At 48.7% G+C, this 25,891-nt stretch overlaps 1 protein-coding gene, 2 long non-coding RNA genes and 1 pseudogene across 4 annotated transcripts; 3 read left to right on the forward strand and 1 right to left on the reverse strand.

Annotated features, from left to right (window-relative positions):
• The first annotated feature begins 4,401 nt into the window (after positions 1-4,401).
• On the forward strand, positions 4,402-5,399 carry LOC127668357 (putative glutathione-specific gamma-glutamylcyclotransferase 2; annotated as a pseudogene).
• A 580-nt stretch (positions 5,400-5,979) lies between these two features.
• Positions 5,980-23,264, reverse strand: Tpm4 (tropomyosin 4). Its single transcript, XM_052161892.1, has 8 exons — positions 23,040-23,264; positions 19,422-19,555; positions 14,800-14,917; positions 13,709-13,779; positions 12,029-12,104; positions 11,456-11,518; positions 11,302-11,371; positions 5,980-7,338 (listed from the first exon to the last, which is right to left on the reverse strand). The coding sequence occupies exons 1-8, from the start codon at positions 23,169-23,171 to the stop codon at positions 7,256-7,258; spliced, it is 747 nt and encodes a 248-aa protein (XP_052017852.1). The 5' UTR covers positions 23,172-23,264; the 3' UTR covers positions 5,980-7,255.
• On the forward strand, positions 7,564-8,008 carry LOC127668358 (uncharacterized). The gene is made up of 3 exons (XR_007974092.1): positions 7,564-7,652; positions 7,729-7,823; positions 7,862-8,008. It is a non-coding gene; the product is annotated as an uncharacterized LOC127668358 (long non-coding RNA).
• Positions 22,608-25,183, forward strand: LOC127668359 (uncharacterized). Of its 2 annotated transcripts, none has more exons than XR_007974093.1 (3): positions 22,608-22,885; positions 23,465-23,806; positions 24,404-25,183. It is a non-coding gene; the product is annotated as an uncharacterized LOC127668359 (long non-coding RNA). The 2 variants fall into 2 exon arrangements; XR_007974094.1 differs by having other exon boundaries at positions 23,465-23,651.
• The last annotated feature ends 708 nt before the right edge of the window (positions 25,184-25,891 follow it).

Below are 25,891 nucleotides of genomic sequence, written 5' to 3' on the forward strand. Positions count from 1 at the left end.
TCAAACTCAGAAATGCCTCTGCCTCCCAAGTGCTGGGATTAAAGGTTTGCGCCACCACCGCCCGGCTTTTTTTTTTTCCCAAAGATTTATTTATTATCATATGTAAGTACACTGTAGCTGTCTTCAGTCACACCAGAAGAGGGCATTGGATCCTTATAGATGGTCGTGAGCTGCCATGTGGTTGCTGGGATTTGAACTCCTGACCTTCAGAAGAACAGTCAGTGCTCTTAACCACTGAACCATCTCACCAGCCCCTGGTGGGTTTTCAAGTCCAGAGCTTGGGGTTTTTACACTGTAGAGGGCATAGGGGTTAGGGCCAGGCATTAAGGCAGTTAGTGTTCTTTGGGTGGTCCTTAGGGAGGGACTTAAGATTTCATCTATGGTTTCTTGTTTCTCAGAGGTAGTTTTAGATAGAAACTTTTAGGATACTCTGGAATATTAGAAAGGCAGAGATTCACCTAAGGACATTCAGGAAGCTGGACTGTGTCTTTCCTCCTTTTAGTTTTATTTAGGTTATTATATTATCTCCTCTGCTGGGGAAGTTTCCATCAGAACTGATGCCCAATTTCTAGGCCTCAGCATCTGTCGTAGTTGCTTCTTGACTGCCTCTGAAAATTCTTTTTTCTTGGTACTCTCTTCAAGTGAGTTGCTTCTCTATTGAATCATCACCACCACGCCCGGCATCTGTAGATTCTTTTTTTTGTTGTTGTTTTTGTTTTGTTTTGTTTTGTTTTTTTGAGACAAGGTTTCTCTGTGTAGCCCTAGCTGTCCTGGAACTCACTCTGTAGACCAGGCTGGCCTCGAACTCAGAAATCTGCCTGTCTCTGCCTCCCAGAGGGCTGGGATTACAGGTGTGCGCCACCACGCCCAGCACCTGTAGATTCTTGTAGTTCAATATTGGTGTTCTGCAAGATTCTTTCCATCTGATTGTCGTTTTCTGGATGACTTTTCCTGTGGTTTTTAACATCTTCATGGCGATAATTCTAAATTTTTCATCCAGGGGTAAGTGAGATGGCTCTGTGGATTAAAGGTGCTTGTCACCAAATGTAATTGTAATACTCATAATTAACCTGTAAACACCTCCTGCCCCAGGAATCAGGTAACTTCCTGTGGAATGCCAGGAGTTATAGTTCTTGGAAAAGAACAAACACCTCATTGAAAGTATGGTGGCTTATAGTTTTGTCCTTATAAGCCCCGGTAACACGTGGCTGGGGCCATTCTCAGCTGGGAGATTTCTGGCAATCGTCCTGGCCAAAGTCCATCTTTTCGCCAGTATTTAATATTTATTAAAGCTTGTTTCAAATTTGACACAAAATGGTAGAATTGGTTTTCTCCTGTGAATCTCAAGATTAGCAATGAGAACTTGAAATAGTTTCTTAAGCTCTATGTGGTAGGGTTCAGGACAAGGGAATGTGGAAGGGAGGGGAGGGCACAGCGCCAATAACCTGCTGCGGTAAAGCTTTGATGTTGAGGACCGAGGTTGGCAGGCTGAAACTGGACCCACAGAAGATAAAGCAGAAGATTCGTGAGCATGCGGTCTCCTCCATTCAGAACTTATTCATGTATGTGGCCATGCTGGTCTCACCTCACCCTCGCCCTCACCATCAGTATTTTTAGTAAATATACTAAAGGGAAAAAAAAAACCTCTTAAGTGGCAGAAGAGGCTAAATTTCTATAAGTTGTTTTCTGACCTCTATAAACATGCTAATGACATGCACCATGTACCCAGACCCATACGCACACAAAATAAATGAGCAAATAGTGTTTTTTTTGGATTTATTTATTTATTTATTTATTTTCGAGACAGGGTTTCTCTGTGTAGCCCTGGCTGTCCTGGAACTCACTCTGTAGACCAGGTTGGCCTCGAACTCAGAAATCCGCCTGCCTCTGCCTCCCACAGTGCTGGGATTACAGGCGTGCACCACCACCGCCCGGCACAAATAGTGTTAAAAAAATAAATTACCCATCCATTGGCTGTGTTTAATTGCTTTCTGGTCATTATCCGGACTAACTTGTCTTAAATTATAAGTGAAGCTGAAATAATTTTTGACACTTTTTATAATCTCATGTCCTGATTTTGTCTGTATCTGTCTTTTTCTGGCGTGTGTGTGTGTGTGTGTGTGTGTGTGTGTGTGTAGGCTAGCGGTTGACTTAGTCAGGTGTCTTCCTCAATCAGTCTCCACCTTATGGTTTGAGTCAGAATCTCTCACTTAATTGAAGCTTGCCAATTAGGGTAAACTGGCTGGTCACAGAACTTTAGACAGCCCCTGTCTGCGTCTCCCTAGTGCTGGGTTCACAGATGCAGACCACCATGCCTGGCTTTTTCACATGAAGTTAAAGATTGAACTCTGGTACTCATGCTTGCACAGCAAGTGCATTACTATGCTGTCCTCCTAGCCCACATCCTGGTTTTAAATCATTTAGATCTATTAACATCACCACAGTCACATCATCACACTCTTCCCTGACCACTTTAGAGTCCACTCTGGTGTGCTCATTCTTAATGGTTATCTAATATCCTGGGGGACCCCTTAAGACTGGGACAAGTCAGCAAACACTGGACCCTTCGTATTTCAGCCTTCTTAGAGTCTGTCAAAGCTTGCCAAACCTGATCTAAGTCCTCACCAGGGATACTGGGAAAAGTTTCCACTCATCAATCGTCACACCAGAGATTAGCCTCATTGGCTCCAATTCTCCCATTGTAGTATTAAATAAAGCTGTCACTTAAGTTCTGAGGCACAACTGAGTTTAGTTAGAATCCAACCTTGTGGAATGAGGGAAACAAGAAACTTTGATGTGGTAGTATCGCTATGAGAGGTAGGAGAGGATTATGCAATTTGAGGACATTGTCTTTACAATCTAAGCTTGGTGTCCACTTGGAATAGGGGAGCTCTTAATTATATTTGGTTTAAAAATGTTTTGCACTTTGCATTAATGTTTTGAAAGCTTTTGTTTCTCTTTTGAGACAGGGTCTTTTTTTGTTGTTTTGGTTTTTTGGATTTGTTTTTTTTTTTTTTAAGACAGGGTTTCTCTGTATAGCCCTGGCTGTCCTGGAACTCATTCTGTAGACCAGGCTGGCCTGGAACTCAGAAATCCACCTGCCTCTGCCTCCGAGAGTGCTGGGATTAAAGGCGTGCACCATCACCGCCCGGCCCTTACTCGTCTCTTTAAGGTAAGATTTTGAAGCAAAACACCAAAGCAACTGTGGTAGTGAAACTATAGTGACAGACAGGCTCTTGCTCCACGTCCCTATCGCATAGCCAAACGGGAAGTCACTTCCTGTTTCTAACAACTGCTGTCCCAGATAGGCTCGTGTGAACAGAGGTGCATGCATGCCATGGTGAATGTATGGAGCCCAGAGGACAACTTTTATTTCTAATGTGTACACCTGCTTATGTGTATGTGTATTAAACACAACTGCCCTTTTGAGGCCAGAAGTAGTTGTTGGATTCTCTGAAACTGGAGTTACAGGTGGTTGCAAGTTGCTCAGTATTGGTGCTGGGAACCAAACCCAGGTCTGTGCAGGAGCAGCAAGTGATTTTCACTGTTGAGCCGTCTCTCTAGCCCTGAAAAGACATCTTTTGGAAGTTGGTTCTCACCTCCCAAGGTAGGAATCCAAATCTGGTGGTCAGTCTTGCATAGAAAGCACTTTCACCCTGAGCCATCCTGCCAGGCCCTATACTGGTTCAGTAATATTTACTCTCCTTGCCTTCCTGCCTCTAAAACCAGTCAGCCATAGTATTTTTGGAAATAGATGTTAACCAGTTTCCTGATACCGCTGTGTACTTCCATTTCTGACCAAGTTAAGTTTGTCTTTACCATGTGGATCCAGCCTCCCTTTCACTCTTCTATTTTCTGCTTGGCTTGTGTGTACAGTGCAGGAAAAGCCTGTTCTAGCAGGCCTTCTCCTAACAGCATAAATCTTTCTCCTACCATCTCAGTGGTTCTCAACCTTCCTAATGTGACCCCCAACCATAAAATTATTTTCATTGCTACTGTATAGCTGATTTTGCTGTTATGAATTGTACTGTCAATATCTGATCTGTAACCCATGTGGAACGGTTGTTTAATCCCAGAGGGGTCACCACTCACTGAGAACCATTGCACCATCTATTAAAATCTTTCCCATTTGGCTCATTCTAGTTTAGGAAGGATTAGGAGTCACAAAGGGCCAGACATTCTGAGTAACAGAGGCCATGTGCTCCTAACCTGATTGGAGTATGGAGATTACTATCTCTGTATCATGAAGTCAGTGTAAGGCAAAAAGGAAGCTACTTGCTGAGCTCTTGGCACAGTCACCTTTACAGTCTAACATTTGATCCAAAATTGTTCAATCAATGGCTAGGTGTTGATAGAGGAGGGGTTTGGGGGCCCCATCCTTCAGAACTAGTTTGATGATAGATTCAGAAAAAGTGGAGTAGTCACTGTTTGCAGTTGTGTACCTGCCAGTTGAATCCTGCCAGGCTCCAGTGAATGTTCCAAACTCACAGTCACAGACAGCCATATCTAATTAAGTGTAGCAAAGCAAAACCAAAATGAGAGAATGGTATGGATGGAGGTAGGAATAGGAAAGAGATGAGAATGTGTATGCTTGCCAGGCAGTGGTGGCGCACGCCTGTAATCCCAGTACTTGGGAGGCAGAAGCAGGTGGATTTCTGAGTTTGAGGCCAGCCTAGTCTACAGGGTGAGTTCCAGGATAGCCAGGGCTACACAGAGAAACCCTGTCTCGTTCTGAAGTCTGGGTGCCCGTTAAAGTTCAGAAAGATGTGGGTGTTTGGTTATGGGTCCCCCATCTGGAAGGTGGACTTCCCCTACCAGGACAAGCTGCTTAGTTATGTCACAAACTACAGCCAGTGCTTCTGGCAGGGTAGCACTGAGCACCACAGGGTCCCTTGATACAGGGACCTGTAACCTGTTGTAACCCTTGTTGAAGATCCTGGGGACAGTGTATGGGGTGTCGCTTACAAACTACCAGTAGGAAAAGAGGAAGTAAAAACATACCTTGACTTCAGAGAAAGGTGGCTACAGAACTACAACAGTTACTTTTTATCCGAAAGATTCTACAACAGAACCATTCAGTGTTTTGCTCTACACTGGCACACGTGACAATCCTAACTATCCTGGCCCTGCACCTCTGGAAGACATTGCTGAACAAATTTTTAATGCAGCTGGTCCAAGTGGAAGAAATACAGAATATCTTTTTGAACTTGCAGATTCTGTTAGGAAACTTGTGCCAGAAGATGCAGATGAGCATCTCTTCTCTCTGGAAAAGTTAGTAAAGGAACGCTTAGAAGGAAAATAGAGCCTGATTTGCATACACAGTCACCAACTCACCCAAAGAGGCAAGAGTTGTAGTCTTCAGAAAATAACATCAGTGCAGAACAGCAGTATGTCTTAGACATCCCTACCTGAAGATCTTACTATTTAATATTGTAATTGGAATATCATCTAAATTTACAATTTATTTGCAAGTGTCCTGGAACATATTCAAAAGAGTTTCATAAAGGGAAAGAGAGTTCACATTGTACAAGTGATTTCCTAATTATATGACATTTCCACATTTGTTCATCAGATATACAGGTCTGATTAACTTCCTCGTTTTATTAGAGTTACCATGGTTTGTTTAAGTTTAATATAATGCTATTAGAATATATGGTAAGAGGTAAGGGTCCAGCACTGATTGTTAATCTCCTTGTTACTTGGAATTAAAGGAACCTCAAATCTAGGCCAAAAGAAATTGGACTTTTTTTTTTAACATAAATTATTCCTTTGGAATTATAATGTGCTTTCTTCTCCTTTGGGGTAAAAAGGTATTTTATTACAAAGAAAAACTATATATAGCTATACATACATCAATCCACTAATGATAATGATATTTATTTTGTATTTATCTCATAGTGAAACTTTAAAATAAAAGATAGGTTTTCTGGTAGAAACATAATAAATGCTGTATTTAAAACAACAAAAAATCCATACACATTATTTATGCAAAAATTTATTTGACCAAAATGTAGAAAAGTGATACTATTATATATGATACAATCGCAAGAACCTAAAGAGTAGATTTTATCAATTGCACAGTTTGCTCAACGTTCATCTCCCTGGTAGTGTGATGCTTAATAAATAGGAGTGAGGGGCAGGCTTTAGATAAGCTAGAAGCAGGTGACTTTCAGTCACGACTGTAAACTTGAGTTGGCCCCACACTGCTGGGGAATGTGGAATGTTTCAGTGTGAGATGTTAACTGGGAAAGCAAAACTACAAAGCCAAAAAAAGAATGTGCAGCCTACAGAGCACTCCACATCCAGTTCAGTCAGGAGTTCTTGGTCTTTTATTAGTGTCATTCCCGAAGGAATTCAAGTCTTGGCAAAGTCAAGCTTCCATTTGTTGTTCCCTGAACAATGGAGATGAAGTTAAGCCAATTTTTCTGTCACTACTTTGCTGCTGGAGAGACCTTTTGTTGCCCAACACGTGGTATTAGAAAGATGCTCAGTGTACTGAGTCTCACTGTAGCCCTGATGAAAAGGGTTGGACTCTGCCATAGTCCCTGCCGAGCATATCATTATACACCACAGCAGAAAAGTCCTGGAATAAGACACCTGCTCCTCAACAATTCTGGAGCAAAGGGACATGTGCATGGAACAGCACTAGAGCTCAGTCAGAAGACACATGGGCAACAATGATCACCCCAGCATTCTCGCTTGGAATGCTTAAAGGAAATGTGTTCTTCACGGGGACTGTGGAGCAGACCCAGTATGATCAGGCTCATCTAGTTGTGCTTTATGACTTCCCATAGTAGACTGTTAATTTTTGCTCTGGGTGGAAATTTCTACATGTTTTCTTGTGACAACCCCTAGCCTCAAATAACTTCCCCAACAGCAACCAGCTATGATTAGATACTTGAGCCTGTGCTTCGAAGTGTGGGGTTGGGGGTTGACTAATTCCCAAGAACTAAACGCCCTCAGCCTTAAGCAAATATACTCTGTGAAATTCCCTGCCTATTTTAGGAATAAATGCAATTTAAGAATAAGAATAACCAAAGAAGTTGGTGCCATCTGAATGGAAAGGGAAAGAAATAAACTTAACTGGTGCTCATAGCTTGTCTAACACAAAATATTTGGTCATAAATTCATTTTCTGCTTGGCATTTCCAGCAAGGTGGCGACATGGTAATAAGTAGAAATTCTTACAAAACAGGAAGACAGAGTACACCCTCTGGAGTGGAGTTGGTGTTAAAACAGGACTCTTCTGGTTTAGTTTATATACAGTTAAGTTCGTTTAGCGTCTGGTCCAGTGTCTGATGTAAGCCCACATTCTCTTCTTTGGCCTGGGCAAGTTTTTCTGGTAAAGATTAAGACAGGGAGGGAAAATGAATTAATAAGTATCTTTGTTAAGAGAAGGGAAATAGGGCACCTCAAGCTGTGACAATGAAAGTCACACCTAAGAATCACACAGAATACCATGCAGTTATAGGGCTCAAAGAGCAAATAAGATAGTTATGGGATATCAGGCTGGTGCACCATTTGAATCCTAGCACTCAGGAGGGAGATGACCAGCCAGGTCTACCAGCAAGCTCCAGGCCTACCAGCAAGCTCCAGGTCTACCAGCAAGCTCCAGGTCTACCAGCAAGCTCCAGGTCTACCAGCAAGCTCCAGGTCTACCAGCAAGCTCCAGGCCTACCAGCAAGCTCCAGGCCTACCAGCAAGCTCCAGGTCTACTAGCAAGCTCCAGGTCTACCAGCAAGCTCCAGGTCTACCAGCAAGCTCCAGGCCTACCAGCAAGCTCCAGGTCTACCAGCAAGCTCCAGGCCTACCAGCAAGCTCCAGGTCTACTAGCAAGCTCCAGGCCTACCAGCAAGCTCCAGGTCTACCAGCAAGCTCCAGGTCTACCAGCAAGCTCCAGGTCTACCAGCAAGCTCCAGGTCTACCAGCAAGCTCCAGGCTAGCCCGAGCTGTGATCTCACCAGATCATGTCTCAAAAACAAAAACAAATGTCCAGAAACAGTCTGGCTTTGTGATGAATACTCAACACTCTAGCACCTGGAAGGAGGCAGGAGGATCAGGAGGTAGAGGTCATCCTGGGCTATGGTCAATTCAAGACCAGTCTGGGCTGTATGTGACCTTGTCTCAATGCCACCTCAACCCAAAGAAAAATCCTGGGTCTGGTCATCAAGAAAAAGCACTTGCTGCCAGGCCTGATAATCAGTTTTATCCCTGGGATTCACACAGTGGGAAGAGAACAGATTCCTACAATCTGTTTTCTCACCTCTACACATGAACCATGGCACACGTGCACCTCCCCAACAAACATAAACTACAAATAAAATTTTAACAAATCTCATTTGTATAGTACAAATAAAATGTACTATACAAAAATAAACTTTTCTGCTTGGTGAAATTCAACTTACTGTGTTTTTCTTTTCTAAAAAAATCCAGCCATCTGTGAGCCAGAGCAGTTGGACTGAAGCCTTAAGGTATCACTAGAGTGAAGCATTTAAGCTTCCTAGGTCTTAAGTCTGCCCATCTGTGAGGTGGGGAGAACACGACCAGTATGTGTGATTGATGGACGCCTTATGAGGACTGAGACATGCTTCAGAGCTCAGGAGGTGCTATATACATAAAAGACTGCGGTTAGATGCAGATAGATGACTTAGTGCATCTGTTAGGAGAATGGAAAATCCTGTCACCTGTTTTTCCTCTAGAGTAACTGTGGGTGGCTATTATAATTCCAGGCATACAGTATTCACTGTAAGGGTACCCCTGGCAATGGAGTCAAATCCCAGGTAAATAGTACAAGATTGCAAGCTAAGACTGCAGGAAAACTATTCAATAACTGTGCTGATTAAAATGAAAAGAAAAGGGCAGTTTGTGAGATGGCAAATCAGGTTAAGGTTCCTGCAGCCAAGCCTGAAGATCTGAGTTCCATCCCCAGGACCCACGTAGTAGAAGGAGAAACTTGATCCCTTCGAGTTGTCCTTAATTGTGTGTGCCCGTGCGCACGCGCTTTACATCACCAAATAAATACTACAATTTTTAAAAGCCATTAGGAGCTCTGAATGACCAAGCGTGAGGGGAAACTGGTTTGTCTGAGTGTTAGCTGATAAAAGACAAGGCCAAGAGTCATTAAAATTCTGGAAGAAAGCAAATGGCCTAATAAACTGATAAGATCAACCTGGAAATTTTCAGAAGCCTTCATGCAACAAACTACTGTGACCTGGCTGTGTGAAGACTTGGTTTTTTGTTTTTGTTTTTGTTTTTTTTTTATTTGTTTTTTTGAGACAGGGTTTCTCTGTGTAGCCCTGGCTGTCCTGGAACTCACTCTGTAGACCAGGCTGGCCTCGAACTCAGAAATCTGCCAGCCTCCCAAGAGCTGGGATTAAAGGCGTGCGCCACCAGTACCCGGCCGTGTGAAGACACGTTGACTGGATGCTCTTGTGAGCCGATGCTCCTTGTTCTTACGCAATGCTCCAGAGTGCACTTTGTTTTACAGAAAAGCTACGTGGCACGCTCAGTGTTGCATAGTTCCAGTGTGGAGGTGAGATGCAACCCAGGTGGCCAATCCAGGCCTCTCCAGCACGCTGTTAAATCTGAAGTGAAAGTCTCATCCCCAACCCCCAAAGTACTCCCTATCCTTGAGACTCTCAACAACTCAGACACTAGGGAGGGCTGAACTCTTGTAGGACTCCAGTAGAATGATTAAACAGACAGGAAGGGATGGTTATTTCAAAGGGTGGAGGCTATTCGAGTCTGGAAATTTCTCAGGGAAATACTGAGCAAACAAAAACAATCCCCACCTCCCTCCCCCAATAAGGCCAGTGATCTGTCCCAGGGAATATGCAAAACAAGGTGTGTAGGGCAGGGTTTACAAAATGCTCACCCCCAGCATTTCTCCCTAGCAACGCCCTCTGTAGACCAGGCTGTTCTTGAACTCAGATCCACCTGCCCTTGCCTCCCAAGTGTTGGTATTAATGGTGTGCGTAACCACTGTCCAGCTTACAAAATGGGTTGGGGTAAATGTCACGTAAGAATGCAAGCAACCACGGAATTGATGGCCTGGTCACAGGCTATAGGTCACAGAGGTCAAGGGGGCCTCCTTTCATTTGCTAACTCAATTTCAGACACTCCATTAGAAACAGTGACTGCGCTGCCATCCTGGTTAGCAGTGCTGTGCTTGAGGAATCATGACAGACTGGCTTTTGTTTCCTTATTTTAGAAAAGGACCACGTGGCCTCATTTTTCTTTTGGTAAAGAGAGTTTAAATCTGCTAGAGCCAACTGCCCGCCCTTCATCCTGGCCATGGCCAAAAGGCACCCGATTCCAGCTCAAAGACGAGGTGGCAAGGATAGAAGATAAAGATGGCCTGTTGTCATTCTAGTCAGGTTCAGACACACGGGGAAAAGGCTAACGTTACACCAGAAGGTGGGCTTCCTGAAGCTCCTAGGCACCAGAGCCAGTTCACCTGGAGATGGCTAGGAGCTAAGGTGACACCGCTGCCCTCAGAGGTCTTGTCACTGAGGGATGGTTCATATCCTTGCTGATAGCTATTTACCTGAGCTTTTGGGCACTCTGTCTAGAGGGTGGTGTCCCCAGGAAGGGGGTTGAAATAGGAGGGTTGAGATGGAAGAGCAGAGACAAACAGAATAGTGAGAAAACACCGTAAATCAAGACAAAGTTGAGCCCCATGTCAAACAAACAGGTCTGAGCTTCTGAACGGCTGAGCCCTTGGAATGATGGTGAGCCGGGCGTGATGAGCCGGGCGTGGTGGCACACACCTTTAATCCCACACTTGGGAGGCAGAGGCAGGGCTAGCCTGGTTTATAGTATAAGACCCTATCTCAAGATAAAAAAACTCCCACAACCATCATCACCCTTGGGCCCAGGATGACTACTGATGGCTTAAACACCTGGCTATAGGTCACCCTTTGGAATGGAGCATTTTCCCTTATATGGATAAAGATGTGAAGAAGGAGTTTCCTTTCCTGGATGAGACATCCTGGAGGATCCCAACCCCAAGCGTCTGGAATTTCCGTGCTCTATCATGGAGAATAACATAGTTACTTCAAGGAGTGCTGGGTTGTGTACCTGGGGGACTGAGGCCCCACAGCCCCTTTCTTCTCTTTCCTCACACTAAGATAAGCCTTGCTTCTGGGAAAGAGGCCAGCAAGCACTGAAGGCATTTAAAATATGCAATGCATCTCTGTGAGAATTCTGAAGACCTCACTCTGCAAACAAAGCCCAGCTCTGTCCCTCCACAGACCTCCTCACTCGACTTTCATATGTCACTCAGGAAAGTGGAGATTCCTACCTTCCAGGTCGTCAATTGTCTTCTCCAGTTTAGAAACTGTCCTTTCTGCAAACTCAGCTCGGGTCTCGGCCTAGGGAAGAAAAGTCACCACCCGGCTTAGTGAGGGGCTTGATTAGCCCTCAAAATGGAGGCGTAGCTGGGTGTGGTCACTCACCTCCTTCAGCTTGTCAGACAGAAGCTTGATTTCTTCTTCATATTTATCCTCCTTTTCAGAATACTATGGGAAAACAAACCCAGAGGCAGCTCTTAAAGGAGGCAGAGAGGCTGGAGAGGCGCCTCAGAGGTTAAGGGCTTTTGTTGTTTTTACAGAGGGCCGGGGTTCAGGACCCAGTACCCATACGGAGGCCCACGACCATTTGTTCAGTGCCAGGGGCTCTGACACCCTGCCCTGCAGGGCAGACATACATGCTGGCAAAGCACTTACACATGTGAAATAAATACTTCGGGGTAGGAAGAAGGAGCTGGGGAGGTGATTCAGTGAGTGAAGCATTTGCCTGGCATCGGGGACCCCAACACCCACATAAAAGCTGGATGGGTGTGGCTCCCTCTGTGGAGATGAGATTCCTGGAACAAGCTGGCTAACTAGACTAGTCAAATAGATGCGCTTCCGGTGAGAGACTCAGCCTCAATACAGCCCCCACTAACAGAAGCCTGCACGCAATACCTGGGCAGCCAGGTCAGTGGACTGAGAACAGAATAAAATGTAGCAAGTGCCCCTCAGTCCCACCTTCTCAGAAGCGGCCTCCAGTGATTTCAGATTGTTAGTTACATTCCTGAGCTCTTCCTCCAGGTCACCACACTTTCTGCACCAAAACAAAACGTTTGCTGTAATGTAGGCAATTCCCTCCCTTCCCGCAAGTCCACTGTCCCTCCCCACCTTCCCACTCCCCACTGCTGGAAGCTTATCACATCCTCTCCTGCGGGGCACAGGCAGGAGCGGGGCAGGAAGGCAGACGGAGGGTTTGGAAAGCAACCTGGGCATCTGCCAGGGATGAGGCAACAGGGACTTGTGAAATCCGTGACTGGTTGTTCTCTCAGGAAGGTGTACAAATAAGACAAGGGTGGGAGATGGCCGTCCGAGTTCACAGGACACTCCAGGAAGCAAGCCTAGAATGCATGTGTGAAACCAGGGAGCTCCCAGCCCTGCAGGGCTCTCTGTGGAGCTAAATCCTTGGTCCAAGGCCAAGGCACAGAGCTGTTTTGTTTGCTGGGACCTGTGACATTCTAGCTGAGCTGTCTCCACGGGATCGTGTCAGGTACCAACAGCAACCTCAGAAGGCGTGTCCCGAAACACCTGTGGGGTAGCTGCCCCCTGCAGACAGCATTCTGTGACGACCAAAGGCCTGGGTGATGTGCAAAGCGGAGGCAGGAAGGAAGACTCCGAGTTCCAGGACAACCTGGCTATACAGCAAAACTCTGTCTCAAACATTTCAAAACAGCCAGCAAGGAGCAGTGAGAGGATGGGAGGGCTGAAGAGCAAGAGCCCCCTGTGAACGGGCAGCGGAGCTAGGAGACGCCATCTTCTGCACCGGACGCCGCACGGCTCTACTGCACCATGGGCACACCTCAGCGGTGACCGCCTACCTAAGACCGGCAGGAAATGGGGCCTGTCCACATTCCACCGTGGAGGAGCCCTCCCCGGGCAGCTATCGGCAGTTAATGGCCTCTGGGGGAGGAGGAGATACATTTCTCAGTGGTGTAACTACTCAGCAAGTTGCCTTGCTCAGGTAAAAAAAAAAAAAAAAACCCTCTTCATTCTCATGCTAATAATATAGACACCAAATAACTTCAGTGGGTAACACAAGAAGAAATCAAAGTTAGGAGGGGTATACTCCTGATGGGGTCAGTGGAGAAGGAAAAAAGGAAGGTGCGTTGTAATTAAAGTATAATGTGTGTGTTTATAAATATATAAATAAAATTCTTGTGAAAAACAAGAATTTAAATAACTCAGTGTGGTAGTGTATGCTTGTTCTTCCAGGAATCAGAGGCAGGAGGATCAGACCTTCCAAGCTACAAGGGACCCAGTCTCAAATCAAAACAAAACACCCAAAGAACAAAACAAATAAACAAAACCAAACAACAACAAAGAAAGAAAAGAAAGACAGTCAAGCCTAGCAGTAGCCTTCCCTGAGCGAAGGAAACGGGGTCTCTACGCTGTCCTGGGGTCTCAACCCCGTTGCCCAGTATCTTGGTGGGGAAAGGATGCAGCAAAGTTTCCCTTGTCACTAAGAACCATCCATCCGCCGCTGAGCGGTTCTGTTAGGAGGTGGGAAGAGCCCTGAACTCGGAATCCTCAAGCTCTGGAGCAGAGGCCGTCCCAGCCACAAGCAGTTCCCAGCCAGCACCGCCCGCCGTCCCTCCGCAGCCTGAAGCCAGACGAACAGTTCAGGCCTGTTCTGTCACTTACAGTTCAGACACCTCCGCCCGCTCCTCTGTTCTCTTCAGCTCACCCTCCAGGATGACCAACTTACGAGCCACCTACAAAGACAGAGGACCCGACTGAGGCCCATCCCCACTCCCGTGCATCCCTACAGATATGCTGGTCCTCCAAATCTAAGAACTCTGGAACCTGCAAGAGATGGAACCTCTCAGGTCCCAGGCCTGAGGAGAAGGTGGAGCTGAGTCACTTAGCCTCGAAGGGAAGGAGTTCGGGAGGCCGCTGTGGTGACGACACGCTGTGGTGACGACATGTGTCCTTCCTTGTGTTTGCGAGGCCCAGTCTCAAAACCAAATCAAAACTAGGCATGGTGACCTATAATCACAGCATTTGGGAGACAGAGGCAGGAGAATTGGGAATTAAAGGTTACCCCAGGCTATATAAAAAAGAACGGGAAGCTACTTTTTCTTTATAAGAAAGTGGGGACCCTTTCTCTAAAAACAAAATTCAGCCAGCTTGTTCATGTCTGTAATCCCAGTACTTTGGGGAGGGAGGCAAGAGTCAGGAGTTCAAGGCCATCCTTACATTATTTTCTATATAGGGAGAACAGCCTTTAATACAGGAGAACCTTTCTCAGAAAAAATAAAAACGAAACAAATATATATTGGAAAACCAAAAACAAGACAGCCAGGCTTAGTGGTTCATACCTGTAATCCCAGCATTTGGAAAGCTGAGGCAGTGGGCAGTCAAGAGTTCATGGCTAGCCTGGGCAACGGGAATTCTAGTCAGTCTGAGATAGTGGGACATTCTATATCCATGAAGACTTAAAAAAAAAAAGGACAGCAGAGTCAGGCTGGCAGTCATGACCCGCAGCTTAATCCAACTGGTCTACCTCCAGCTTACTTACGGGACAAGCAGAGTGAGCTGATGAGGGCCTCCAGCAGCTCAGACAAGGCCGCCATACTTTGCTCTGATACCCATCCCACCCTAGCCATGTGGCTGTGTCTGGAAACACAGATGTTCCCACAGAGGAAATCTTCTTGAACGTGGGCTTCCGACGGGTTCCTATCAGAAGAGCCACTTCCTCCCACTTCCTGCATCCATCCCATAGGCCAACTCACCTCCTCGTACTTGCGGTCAGCCTCGTCGGTGATGTGCTTGGCTTCTTTGAGCTGCATCTCCAGGATCTCCATCTTTTCCTCGTCTTTCATCGCTCGGTTCTCTATCACCTTCATGCCTCTGCAAGTGGGATGGAGTGGGTATCACAGCAAGGTCCTCAAACGCACCCACCCAACGCCCGGGCAAGGATAAAGACCCATTGTCAACTTCTGTATTCATTCCATTGAGGACCCATCTGGATGCTGAGAACTGAACCCAGGTCCTCTGCAAGAAAGCAAGTGTTAACTTCGGAGCCTTCTGTCCAGCTTGTGGTATCTGTGAGACAGGTCTCTCACTGAACCCAGAGCCTGCTGTTCCCCACAGACTGGCTAGTCATGGAGCCCCAGGGACCCCTTGGCCTCTGCAGTGCTGGGATTGCAGGTCCCCTGCCATGCATAGCTTTTATGTGAGTGCGGGATACTAACTCAGGTTCTCATGCTCCTGCAGCAAGACTCCTATCGTCCAGGCTGGTCTCAAACTCACTGTGCAGTCAAGGATAGCTTTGAACTCCTGACCCTCTTGCTGCTTCTTCCTCAGCGCTGGGGTCACAGGTTTATGTGGTATTGAGAATTGGACCCAGCGTTGTGGATGCCAGGCAAACATTCTTATCAACAGAGCTTCAACCCTACCCACCCCACAACCCCTTTTTTAGGTCTTAGAAAACAGGACTTTGTTATTTAGCCCGGGCATTCAGGATCACTAATGACAGGCGTCCATCGCCACCACGACCGTGGACTCCAGACACTAGCAAATACCGCAGCTTTCACAATCAGACCATGTTGTGGGTCTACTATTCCCAGTTTACAACTAAAGAAACTGAGGCAGAGAAAGGTTAAGGTTATAGAAAGGCTCAGGAGCAGAGTTGGGCTAGTCCCTGAGGGTGCACCCCTGTTTTGTATTCCTCCCAGCCTGAGGATCAGCAGTCACTGTGGCCTGTGCAGCCACACCTACAGGGATGCTGAGGAACCCCGTGCAGGAGCTGAGAGGGAGCAGAGGCTTTTCCAGAGCTCAGCTGCGGTATGGAGAGAACTGGAGGGGCCGAGCGGATGAATGCTCTCTACGTCTGTCTTCTCAGCACTGGGGAGACTGAGACAGGCCTTTGAGACCAGGTGAGCCAGGGCTATATAACAGGATCTGGTCTCAATATAACAACAAGAAAGGAAACGGTAAAGTCAGAGCTGCACTGTGTGTGAACACACCTCTAGTCCCAGCTCTCAAGGGTTATAAAGGGAGACTTTGTATTAAAATACAAAAACAAAGAAAAAAAAATCTCTCCAAACCAAGCAAGCAAGCAAGCAACCAACCAAAAACCAGTGAAAGAACACACGGGCAGGATGGTGGGATGTTTATGCTGTGGGGGAGGGGAATTCCTGGAAGCTTCCAGAGCCAGGACGGAACCAGAATGGACAAGCTGGGGAACAAAGGATCCAGGAAAGGCAGGCGCGGCCTGAGCAGCAGGAACCTGCGCCAAAGTGATGGAGGACTTTATCTTTTGGTTTTATTACTGGGGTGAAAGGCACGCACCACCATGCCTGGCTTTCAAAACCTTTATGTCATCCAGTGCTGTGTGAGACTGAATCGAGAGTTATACTTCTAAAGCCCACCCACAACCTGAACCTGCGAGCACAGTCACAGCAGAGATGCAGAATTCCTTAAATGGCAGGCCACTGTGCAAAGGAGGGCACACTAGAAACACGTGAACGGTCCCTCGGGCCGTGCTCAAGGGACGCAGGATGCACGTGAACTCCCTATTTAGATTCTGACCCACCTTTAAGATAGCTCACAATATATATGCAAATGTCCCCAAATCTAGAAATCCCCAAACTCCTAAGTACTTTCTGCCCTGAGCACTTCAGAGAAGGACACATATGTCCACCCAGGTCAGAAAGAAGGATGTCCTCAGGCAGGCAGAACAGCCAGCTGCCTCAGAGTAAAGCCTGCTCTGGCAGAGTTATATATATGGATTAGAACAGAAAGGGGCACCAGAGAGATGGCACCCAAGATTCAAAGAAAGAAGCTAGGCACAAGGCTTGATGACACATGTTATTAAAAATGTGGAATAGGAAGCAACACCTGATTTATTATTATTATTATTATACATTTATTTGTGCATGAGTGCATGTGCCCAAGCACATTGTGTGGAGGGCGGAACCTACCTGCAGGGGCTGGTTTTCTCCAGTGTGGGTCCCAGGCACCTACTGAACTCAGGCTGTCACACTTGACAATGAGCACCTTTACCCACTGAGCAATCTCACTGGCCATTGTTTTTATTTTTTAGTATTTTTATTATTTCTAATTGTGTGTGTGTGTGTGTGTGTGTGTTTGAGTGTAGGTTGCCCACAGAGGTCAGAGGTATTCTTAATTCCTGGAGCTGAAGTTATAGGCTGCTGTGAGCTGCTCAACATGGGTACTGTGTGTGTGTGTGTGTAAGTGTACACATGCCAGGGCAGAGATGAGGGTCAGAAGACAACTTGCAGGATTTGCTCGTCTCCTTCTACCATGTGGAAATCAGGGATTGAACTCAGGTCAGAAGACTTGGTAGCAAAGGGACCACACCTCCACAGCCCAACTAAATTGCTTCTAGTACACAGTATAGATCCAGGGTTCTATAATTGCTATAGGATCTCTCTCTCTCTACACACACACACACACACACACACACACACACACACAATGCAGGTACTTGCTGCTGAGTCACATCACACCCCTAGTTGCTGTCCAGTGCCTATTCACAGCAGCACAACCTGAAACCAGTTGTGACGGTTTGTAGGCTTGGCCCAGGGAGGGGCAATATTTGGAGGTGTGGCCTTGCTGGAGTAGGTGTGTCACTATGAGCATGGGCTTTAAGACCCTTATTCCAGCTGTCTGGAATCGAGTCTTCCACTACCAGTCTTCAGGTGAAGATGTAGAACTCTTAGCTCTTCCTGCACCATACCTGCCTGGATGCTGCCATGCTCCTGCCTTGTGGATAAGGGACTGACCCTCTGTAAGCCAGCCCCAATTAAATGTTGTCCTTGTAAGAGTTGCCTTGGTCATGGTGCCTGCTCACAGCAGTAAAACTCGAAGTAAGACAGAAGTTGGTACTGGGACTGGGGAATTGCTGATAGGCCTGACCATGCTTTTGTTCGGAAGAATGTGGATTTTGGGGACTTTGGATTTGGAAATCGGTGGAATACTTTAAAGGGGGCTTAGTGGGCCAACCTAGTAGAACTATGGAAGACTTTGTTGCTGAGAGTGATTTGAATTGTGGGGTCCTGGCCCAAGAGGTTTCAGTGGAGAATTTCAATATGTGGCCTAAAGACTGTTTTTGTGATATTTTGGAGAAGAATGTGGCTACTTTTTGCCTTTGTCTGAAGAGTCTGCCTCAGGCTAAGGTAAAGAGACAAAGGAAGTCTCAGAAATGCCCATCATAGCTTTTGTTCTCTGCTTAAGTCTTATGAAGAGCATTTTAAACAAGCACAGCAAGCTAAGAAAGGGAAAATATAAAATACATGGCCCCTCAGCTCTCCAAGTCAAGACTTGCTAGAGCCAGCCGCTTATTCCTGGGGACAGGGATAGAGCTCCCGAGGGAAGGCCAAATGCTGCACAGACATCATGGGGCAGCAGTCAGCTATGAACACAGTGATGGTTGGTTATGCATTGTCCTCAAAACATAGCTGTTATCATCCGAAGGCTTAAAGCGAGCCAAACAATGGGAGCGGCAGAGTAGGCACATGGCCCTGCTTCTGTCTCCCGGGTCCTTGGGTAAAGTCTACACAGCCACGCCGCGCGGTCTATCTTTACTTCCACTTTTCTTCATATCGCCTGGAAACTTGATTGTCTCTAGAGTGGGCAAGAGACAGCCAGGGCTTCCCCAGAAAGCAGCAACACACCGAGGCCCTGGTCCCATGCCTGCACATTTTTGCTTTTCTCTGTCTACTGGAAAGTTCCCTCCTAGGCTATCATAAAGAAAACCAAGCAGGGCACATGGTGAAGCGTCTGTCATCCCAGCACTACATGGGCAGACCCTGCCTCAAACAAAATAAAATAGAAAAGGGAATTGGATTAAAAACAAACAGATCTTCAAATCCCTTCAGCTCCAAGGTCATTAGTACCATCATGAACTGTCTTCCCATCCAGCCATGTCTATGTGCACTTGTTTATGTGCATACAGAGACCAGAGGAGGATGTCAGGTGTCCAGCTCTGCCGCTCTCTGACTTGTTCCCTTGAGACGGGATCTCCCACCGAACCCGGAGGTTGTCAGTCAGCAAACCCGAGTCCTCCTGTGTAATCACACTGGCTTTTCTAGTGGACATTTAAGCACTTCTCTTTTTTTTTTTTTTGAGACAGGGTTTCTCTGGCTGTCCTGGAACTCACTTTGTGAGACCAGGCTGGCCTCGAACTCAGAAATCCGCCTGCCTCTGCCTCCCAAGTGCTGGGATTAAAGACGTGCGCCACCACCACCACCACCGGGCGACCACACACATCTTTTTAAAGTCAGGAATGGTTTCATGTAGCCCAGGTTGGCCTCAGCAGTGAACCCACAGGTATGCACCACCACACCTCGCCCCACCCCCAGTCTTGCACAGGTCAGAAGCACCCTACCTCTCACTCTCATCAGCAGCCTTCTCCGCCTCCTCCAGATTCTGCAGGGCTGTGGCCAGCTGCTCCTGAGCCCGGTCCAGCTCCTCCTCCAGGAGCTGGATGCGGCGGTTGAGGGCAGCCGCATCTCCTTCAGCCTGGAAAGTCAGATACACACCCAGATTAAGAAGAGGCAAGCTGCCAAGCAGCAGCTCCCCACGCCCACCCTCGTGACCATCCAGCCGCAACCCACCCAGCAACCCACCCACCGAGGGGCCCAGGCTCACGGGAAGTCATACTCATTTGGATTTAAATTTGATTAAAACAATTATGACTCTGTGACATAGGGCCTGGTGCATTGACCAGACTGGTCTCCAATCACCGGCACTCAGGGATCCTCCTCCCTCAGTGTCCCTGAGTGCTGACACCCAGCCCCTCTGGATGCCCAGCCCCTCTGGAACGCACACACCTGAACAGCGGAGCAGACTGCCGACCCTGATACTATCTTGTTTATTTGTTTGTTTTTTGTCTTTTCGACAGGGTTTCTCTGTATAGCCCTGGCTGTCCTGGAATTTACTCTGTAGACCAGGCTGGCCTTGAACTCAGAAATCCACCTGCCTCTGCCTCTCAGAGTGCTGGGATTACAGGCGTGCGCCACCACTGCCCGGCCTTTTTTTTTTTCTTTAAAGATTTATTTATTTATTATATGTAAGGACACTGTAGCTGTTTTCAGACACCAGAAGAGGGCGTCAGATCTCTTTATGGATGGTTGTAAGCCACCATGTGGGTGCTGGGATTTGAACTCAGGACCTTTGGAAGAGTAGTCAGTGTTCTTACATGCTGAGCCATCTCTCCAGCTCCCCCACCGACCCTGATACTGTCTTATCTTCACGTCTCCCCCACCTGTAAGGTGGGGACAAGGAGGCCCACCAGTGCAGTGGCTCTGTATAGTGGCTTAGGGCTCTGTTACCAAGGGGTGACTCCCTTCTGTCATCCAGAGGTGGCCACCCTCGAGAAAGAGCACGGACAGTTGGTCACATGAGACTCAACTAGCAGGGCATGGTGACACATTGCCGATGGTCCCAGCTCCAGGAGATTGAAGCCAAAGGATGAGGAATTTCAGGTTAGCCTGAACTATTATATAGCAAGATCTCTGTCAAACTACCAGGAAGAAGGGGAGCTGAGGAGCTGGCTTAGTGGGTCAGACCATTGCTACCCAGCATAAGGACAACGTGAGATTCCCAGCACACACATTTAAAACAGAGTGTGGGTCCCTGAGGAGACACAGAGGAAGTCATCCTCCCGGCTTCTTTTCAGGGACAACCACTACATGGGGACAGCTATAAAACCCAGTGGGAGTCAAGGCCTCTCCACCTCAGCTTCTACAGCAGGGAACGTAAAAGGACAAGGCCAGGTTGTCTGTCAATATACAGAGGACCCCCCACCCCAAGTTTGTGATCTGTGACCACCCTCCCCCAGCACCAATATGTGCCTGTGTGTCTGAGGTCTCTCCTCCCACAGTGTGGGTCCTGGGGATCTAACTCAGGTCGTCGGCCTTAGTGTCGAGCACCTCTCTACTCAGCTGAACCATCTCCGTGGCCCACGGGTGCCTCTTTTTTTATGTCTTGAACCTCAGTACCTATCACATGCAACAAATGGGGTGGATTGGCCCCCGCCCCACCCACCTCAGGTTTTACTATATTTAGTAAAAGTATGTCATCAGGACCACTATCTAATTTGTTAACTTTTGCCATTTTCCTAAAAAGAACCTTGTACCCATCTGCAGTCATTGGAGCTTTCGGTTGTTTTCTGAGTTGTGGTTTCATGAAGCCCTGTTGGCCTCCAACTACATAGTCTGGCCCTAACTTCTGATTCCCCTGCCTCAACCTCTCAAGTGCACGCTCTACTTCAGCTCACCCTGTCCTGGAGAAGGGACCTAGGGCATTGTGCACGTTAAGCACGCATCCCACCATTCAGTGACAGCCCCAGTCTCTAAAGTAGCCTGGGCTGCAGGGTCGCGAGGCCACACCCAGTGCAGCCGTCATCACTTTCATAGTCTCACTGAATTTCCTTATTCATGAGTAGTCTCAAAGAAAAGGAAAAGAACTTAGGACTGATGAGGCACTTTCAATCTTGGCATATTTTCAACTGTTTAAAATCGAAAGAACACACACACACACACACACACACACACACACACACACACACACACACACGAACATCTTGAGCTCCTCCCCTTCCTGCAATCAAAGCCTTCCACGGGCTACAAAGGGTTTCCCTTATAAGGTAAAAGAGGCTTGCTAGATACTTGTGGCCAAGCAACAGGAAGACATCGGTTAATCACACAAAAATCTAAATGAAACCAGCTGTTGGGACACAGGCCCAGAAATCAGCCACACACACCCCAACCCCATTTCTGGTCTGGGTGCTTCTGGCCCGGAATCAACTTGAGATGTCTTTCTACAATCAAAAGAAGCATGCTTTGCCACACGAACTTTTAAACAAGCCCCAAAGTTTTCCAAAAGGCATCCCCCGCACCCCACCCTTGGGCCGCCAAATTCCTGGCTTGGCTGGAGTCTCGAGGCCATTTTGGAGATGTCTAGGGTGGGACGGGCGTCTGAAAAGCCATAACAGCTACTATGCAGAGCTTCTGCTGGGTCCTGAGGCTTCCTCCAGCCCGAGCGCTCCTTGAGGCTTCCACCCAGGCCAGGCTGTCGCCCAGGCAGCCTTGGGAGGTGTCCAGGTGGTGCCTGCGCTGCCAACTCCACCTGGCCTTTCAGTTTCTAGGGTCCCCGCCCTGAGTTCCCACACTACGGCTTTAGGGGACCTGGGCGATCGCAGAACACCCCTCCCTTGTCTGTGAGTCTCTTTCGCTAGCAAACGCCGCTTGACTACTCGGGCTAGGGGCTCTCCGAGCCCGGAAACGTCTGGAATGCCTCTCCCCAGTCTTGTCTTTCCACCCACCTCTAGCCGACTCTTGGGAGGCATGAATCTAATGCCTTGTGGGTGCCAGAGCTGGGGTTAGAACCCAGACCCGTCTCTGGCCCCGGGCTGGACCTAGGGATGAAGAGGAGGCGCGGAGGCCCTTCCTCTTTCTGAACTATTCACGCACCGGGGTCCCCGGACTCTCAGGGAAGGAGCATACAGCGGGCGCTCCGTCATCGGCGGTGGATAGGCCCCCTAGTGGGTATTCTCTGGGGCTAGGAGACACCAGGGGTGGTGGTGGTGGGTGTCCTGCAGGCCAGCGTCCAAATTCTCCTGCCCCCACCGCGTCCTCAGCGGACGTGTCCGGGCCGCACCCTAGGGACGCGCCGGGAAAGTTCAGGCGCGAAGAAGCAAAAGCGCGCGCCGCCCCCGCCCCCACCGTGGTCCAGCCGCAGACAATGGAAGCACGGCATCTGCCCCACCACTCGGGAGAGCCCCGCAGGACTGTGCCCCGCAGCCCCCAGTCCCTGCCTCGCCAGCGTACGGGGCTCCGAGGTCCAAGGGTGGGGATGATCAAGGCGGAGGACGGACGGAGGGAGGGGGAGCTGGGAAGAAAAGAGGGCGCGAGGGAGCGCGGCGCCGGCCCCGAGAGCGCGCGGGACCAAAAGTGGGATCGGGCGGGGGTCGCGGCGGACGGCGCGGGGGCCGGGCTCTCACTTTCTCGCGCCGCTCGCGCTCGCCGTCCAACTCGCGCTGCAGGCCCTGCGCGCGATCCTCCGCGTCGTCCGCCTGCTGCTGCAGGGCCTGGATCTTGCGCTTCACCGCATCCAGTGAGTTGAGGCCGGCCATAGCTCACTCGCTCCGCTGGGCTCCTGCGACAGCTGGGCGGCCGCGCCCGGGCCCGCCAGCCTTGGCCACGCCGGGGCCGCCCCCGCCTCTCCCCGCCCCCCGGCCCTGCTGCCGGGCCCATGAGGTCACCCCGGCCGGCCGTGACGTCAGCACTGGACGGGGGTGGGGTGGGGATCAGGGGATGGCTGACGTAGGCCCCGCTGGCCTGCGGACTTCTGGTCTTCCCTCAAAGCCCGCCTTACCTAGGAGACTTTATTCTCCGTGTGCTCTAGCGTCTTCTTCATGTCTGTTAGGTCCTCCGAGTGCCTGTCCTCCATGCATTTCAGTTTCTTCTGGAGGTGCAGCAGCTGCTCTTCCACCTGGGGACACAGAAGGGGACGAGTCAGCCTAATGGTCTGTGCCCGGCGTTTGGGAGGTTGAGGCAGAAGAAGGCCTGGCAGTTTGAGGCCCTGCAAATGAACACCAAGTCTATATGAGCTGGTGAGATGGCTCCACAGGGAAAGGTGCTTGCGGCCAAGCCTGATGCCCAGAGTCCATAAACCTCACACATGTGCCGCGGCCGTGTCAATGTAGAAAGTAAAAGAGTTATACAAAGAAGGTCTTGTTCAGAGGACACAAGTTTGTGAAAGTAAAAGGTGTGTATAGACAAGGTCTTGTACAGAGCACTCAGGTTTGATTCCCAGCTGCCCCAAGGAAGCCAGTATCCTCTACTTCCATGGCCCCTTAGCACAGGCACGCATGCAGGCAAAACACCCACTCACATAAAATATAAAACACGCCCCTCCCACACACACACAGCAGTAAGTGTGCATTACTGAATACTGGGGGATTTTACTCTTCTCTTGACCTAGGGACTGGGCATCTTGGATTCGCCAGAGTCCCCACTCTCTTGAGGATTGCAGAACACTACAAGTTGGATTCTGCATTCTCATTTTCCAAATGCAGGGCTCAGTGACCTATGTTTAAGCAAGGCGGGGCCTGTAGAACCTCCCTGAGTTTTGTAGGCAGAGACTTCCTGACCAGTGTACAAGCCCTTTTCCCTACTGAGAACAGGCCTGACTCCCATTGCTCTGGTTAGTGCTGAAGAGGAAGGTGTCACCAAAGCACCCTCAAGAGCCCAGGTCCTGCTCCTGTGCCTGGCCTTGTTCCCTCCGAGATCAAGTTTTTGCTCTTCTAACATTGGCACGTTTGTTATGCATGTTTTAATTAGCATGTCCTTTAACCTTCCCCAGAATGCAGTGCTCCTGTTCTGAGAGTGAATCTGTCCCCACCTCCCGCTGGAGGCGTCCCCTCAGTTTGAGAACCACTCAGCCATGTGACACCAACTAGCTGACTCCTGTGTCAACTCCACAGGGTCTACTGCATCTCCTGCTGCTCCTGACTCCCCGGCCACAGCCCTCCTCTGTGGGACAGAGCTTCCTGTCCTCCCTCAGCAGGAAGCACCAAGGGTGGCTGCCTTTCTGTAGATTACCACCCACCAGCCAGCTCTTACCCACCCCCCACAGGACTGGAACCCAGTTCTTAAAATAAATTTGATACGGACTCCATGCTGGCACCAAGACTCCTCTCTGTGGACAGTAAGTGTCAAGGGAGATGATTACATCTGCTGCCTTTTCCTCTTGACCCTGGATTTCCTCCCGAGGGGAGTGCTTGTCAGAGGCGCACTCCCTGACAAGTGGATAGGAGTGCGAGCCCACTCTCCAGGTAGCAGACCCAGGCTTAGCCAAGCCAGCAGAGAGCTGTCCCAGCTGCCTTGCCTTACATCTCCAAGGCCACTCTGGGCGTGGTTCCAGTCAGCCTCTAGACGGATGTGACTGGTCCATCCCATTGTTCCAAGAACTTCAGGCTAAAGGGAGGGCCTTGACCTCTGGGCAGAGAGCCTGGCGTCTTGCTCCCAGCCCCAGACATGTGACCCCCCCTGGTCCCTTTTCTGGCCTTAGTTTCCCCATCTACAGGACGAAAACCTTGATCGGGTGAACTTTGAACATTCTAGGGCAGGCAGCTGTCTTTGACTAAGAGTGAGTCAGTTCCCTTCAGGACACCTCACAGACCTGGCCTCCACCCACTTGTCTTCCTTCTGGACCTGTGGAGTGGAGCATTTATTGAATACCTACTGTATGCCAGGCATGGGAACTCTCTCAGTGGGAATCAGATTTGACCCCACTGGACATGAATCATAGACTATAAAGGGAGTTTGAGAGGTTTTGAATTTTTTTTTAAAGTGAGTGTGAGTGTATACTCGTGCTCAAGTGCCTGCAGAGATATTGGGTTCCCTGGAACTGGAGTTACAGGCAGTTGTAAGTTGCCTGACCCCAGTGATAGCAACTGAATTCAGGTCCCGTGTTTAGAGCAGCAGGTGCTTTTAACCACTGCCCCATTTCTGTTTGATTTTTGAGGCAGGGTCTCATGGAGCCCAGGGATTCTTCCAGGTCCCTATGCAGCCAGGGATGAGCTCAAATTCCCGAACCTTCTGCCTGCACCTCCAGAGGGCTGGGGTGACAACCACGTGTTCCCTTACCTGCCTGGGCACCTACGCGAGTTCCTGATGTTTTGGGAGACAGCATTTGTACAAGAACAGTTGGAAACTTACAGAGCTACAGACTCACTGAAGTCCCATGTTAAGAGTGGCAAACAGTCCCTAAGAGCAGAATGGGCTCTAGGGTCATACGGGAATTTAGTGTCAGTGCTGGTGTGACTAGGGGCTCTGCTAACCACTGTGA

Source organism: Apodemus sylvaticus, chromosome 18, assembly GCF_947179515.1.
Source record: "Apodemus sylvaticus chromosome 18, mApoSyl1.1, whole genome shotgun sequence".
Classification (NCBI taxonomy): domain Eukaryota; kingdom Metazoa; phylum Chordata; class Mammalia; order Rodentia; family Muridae; genus Apodemus; species Apodemus sylvaticus.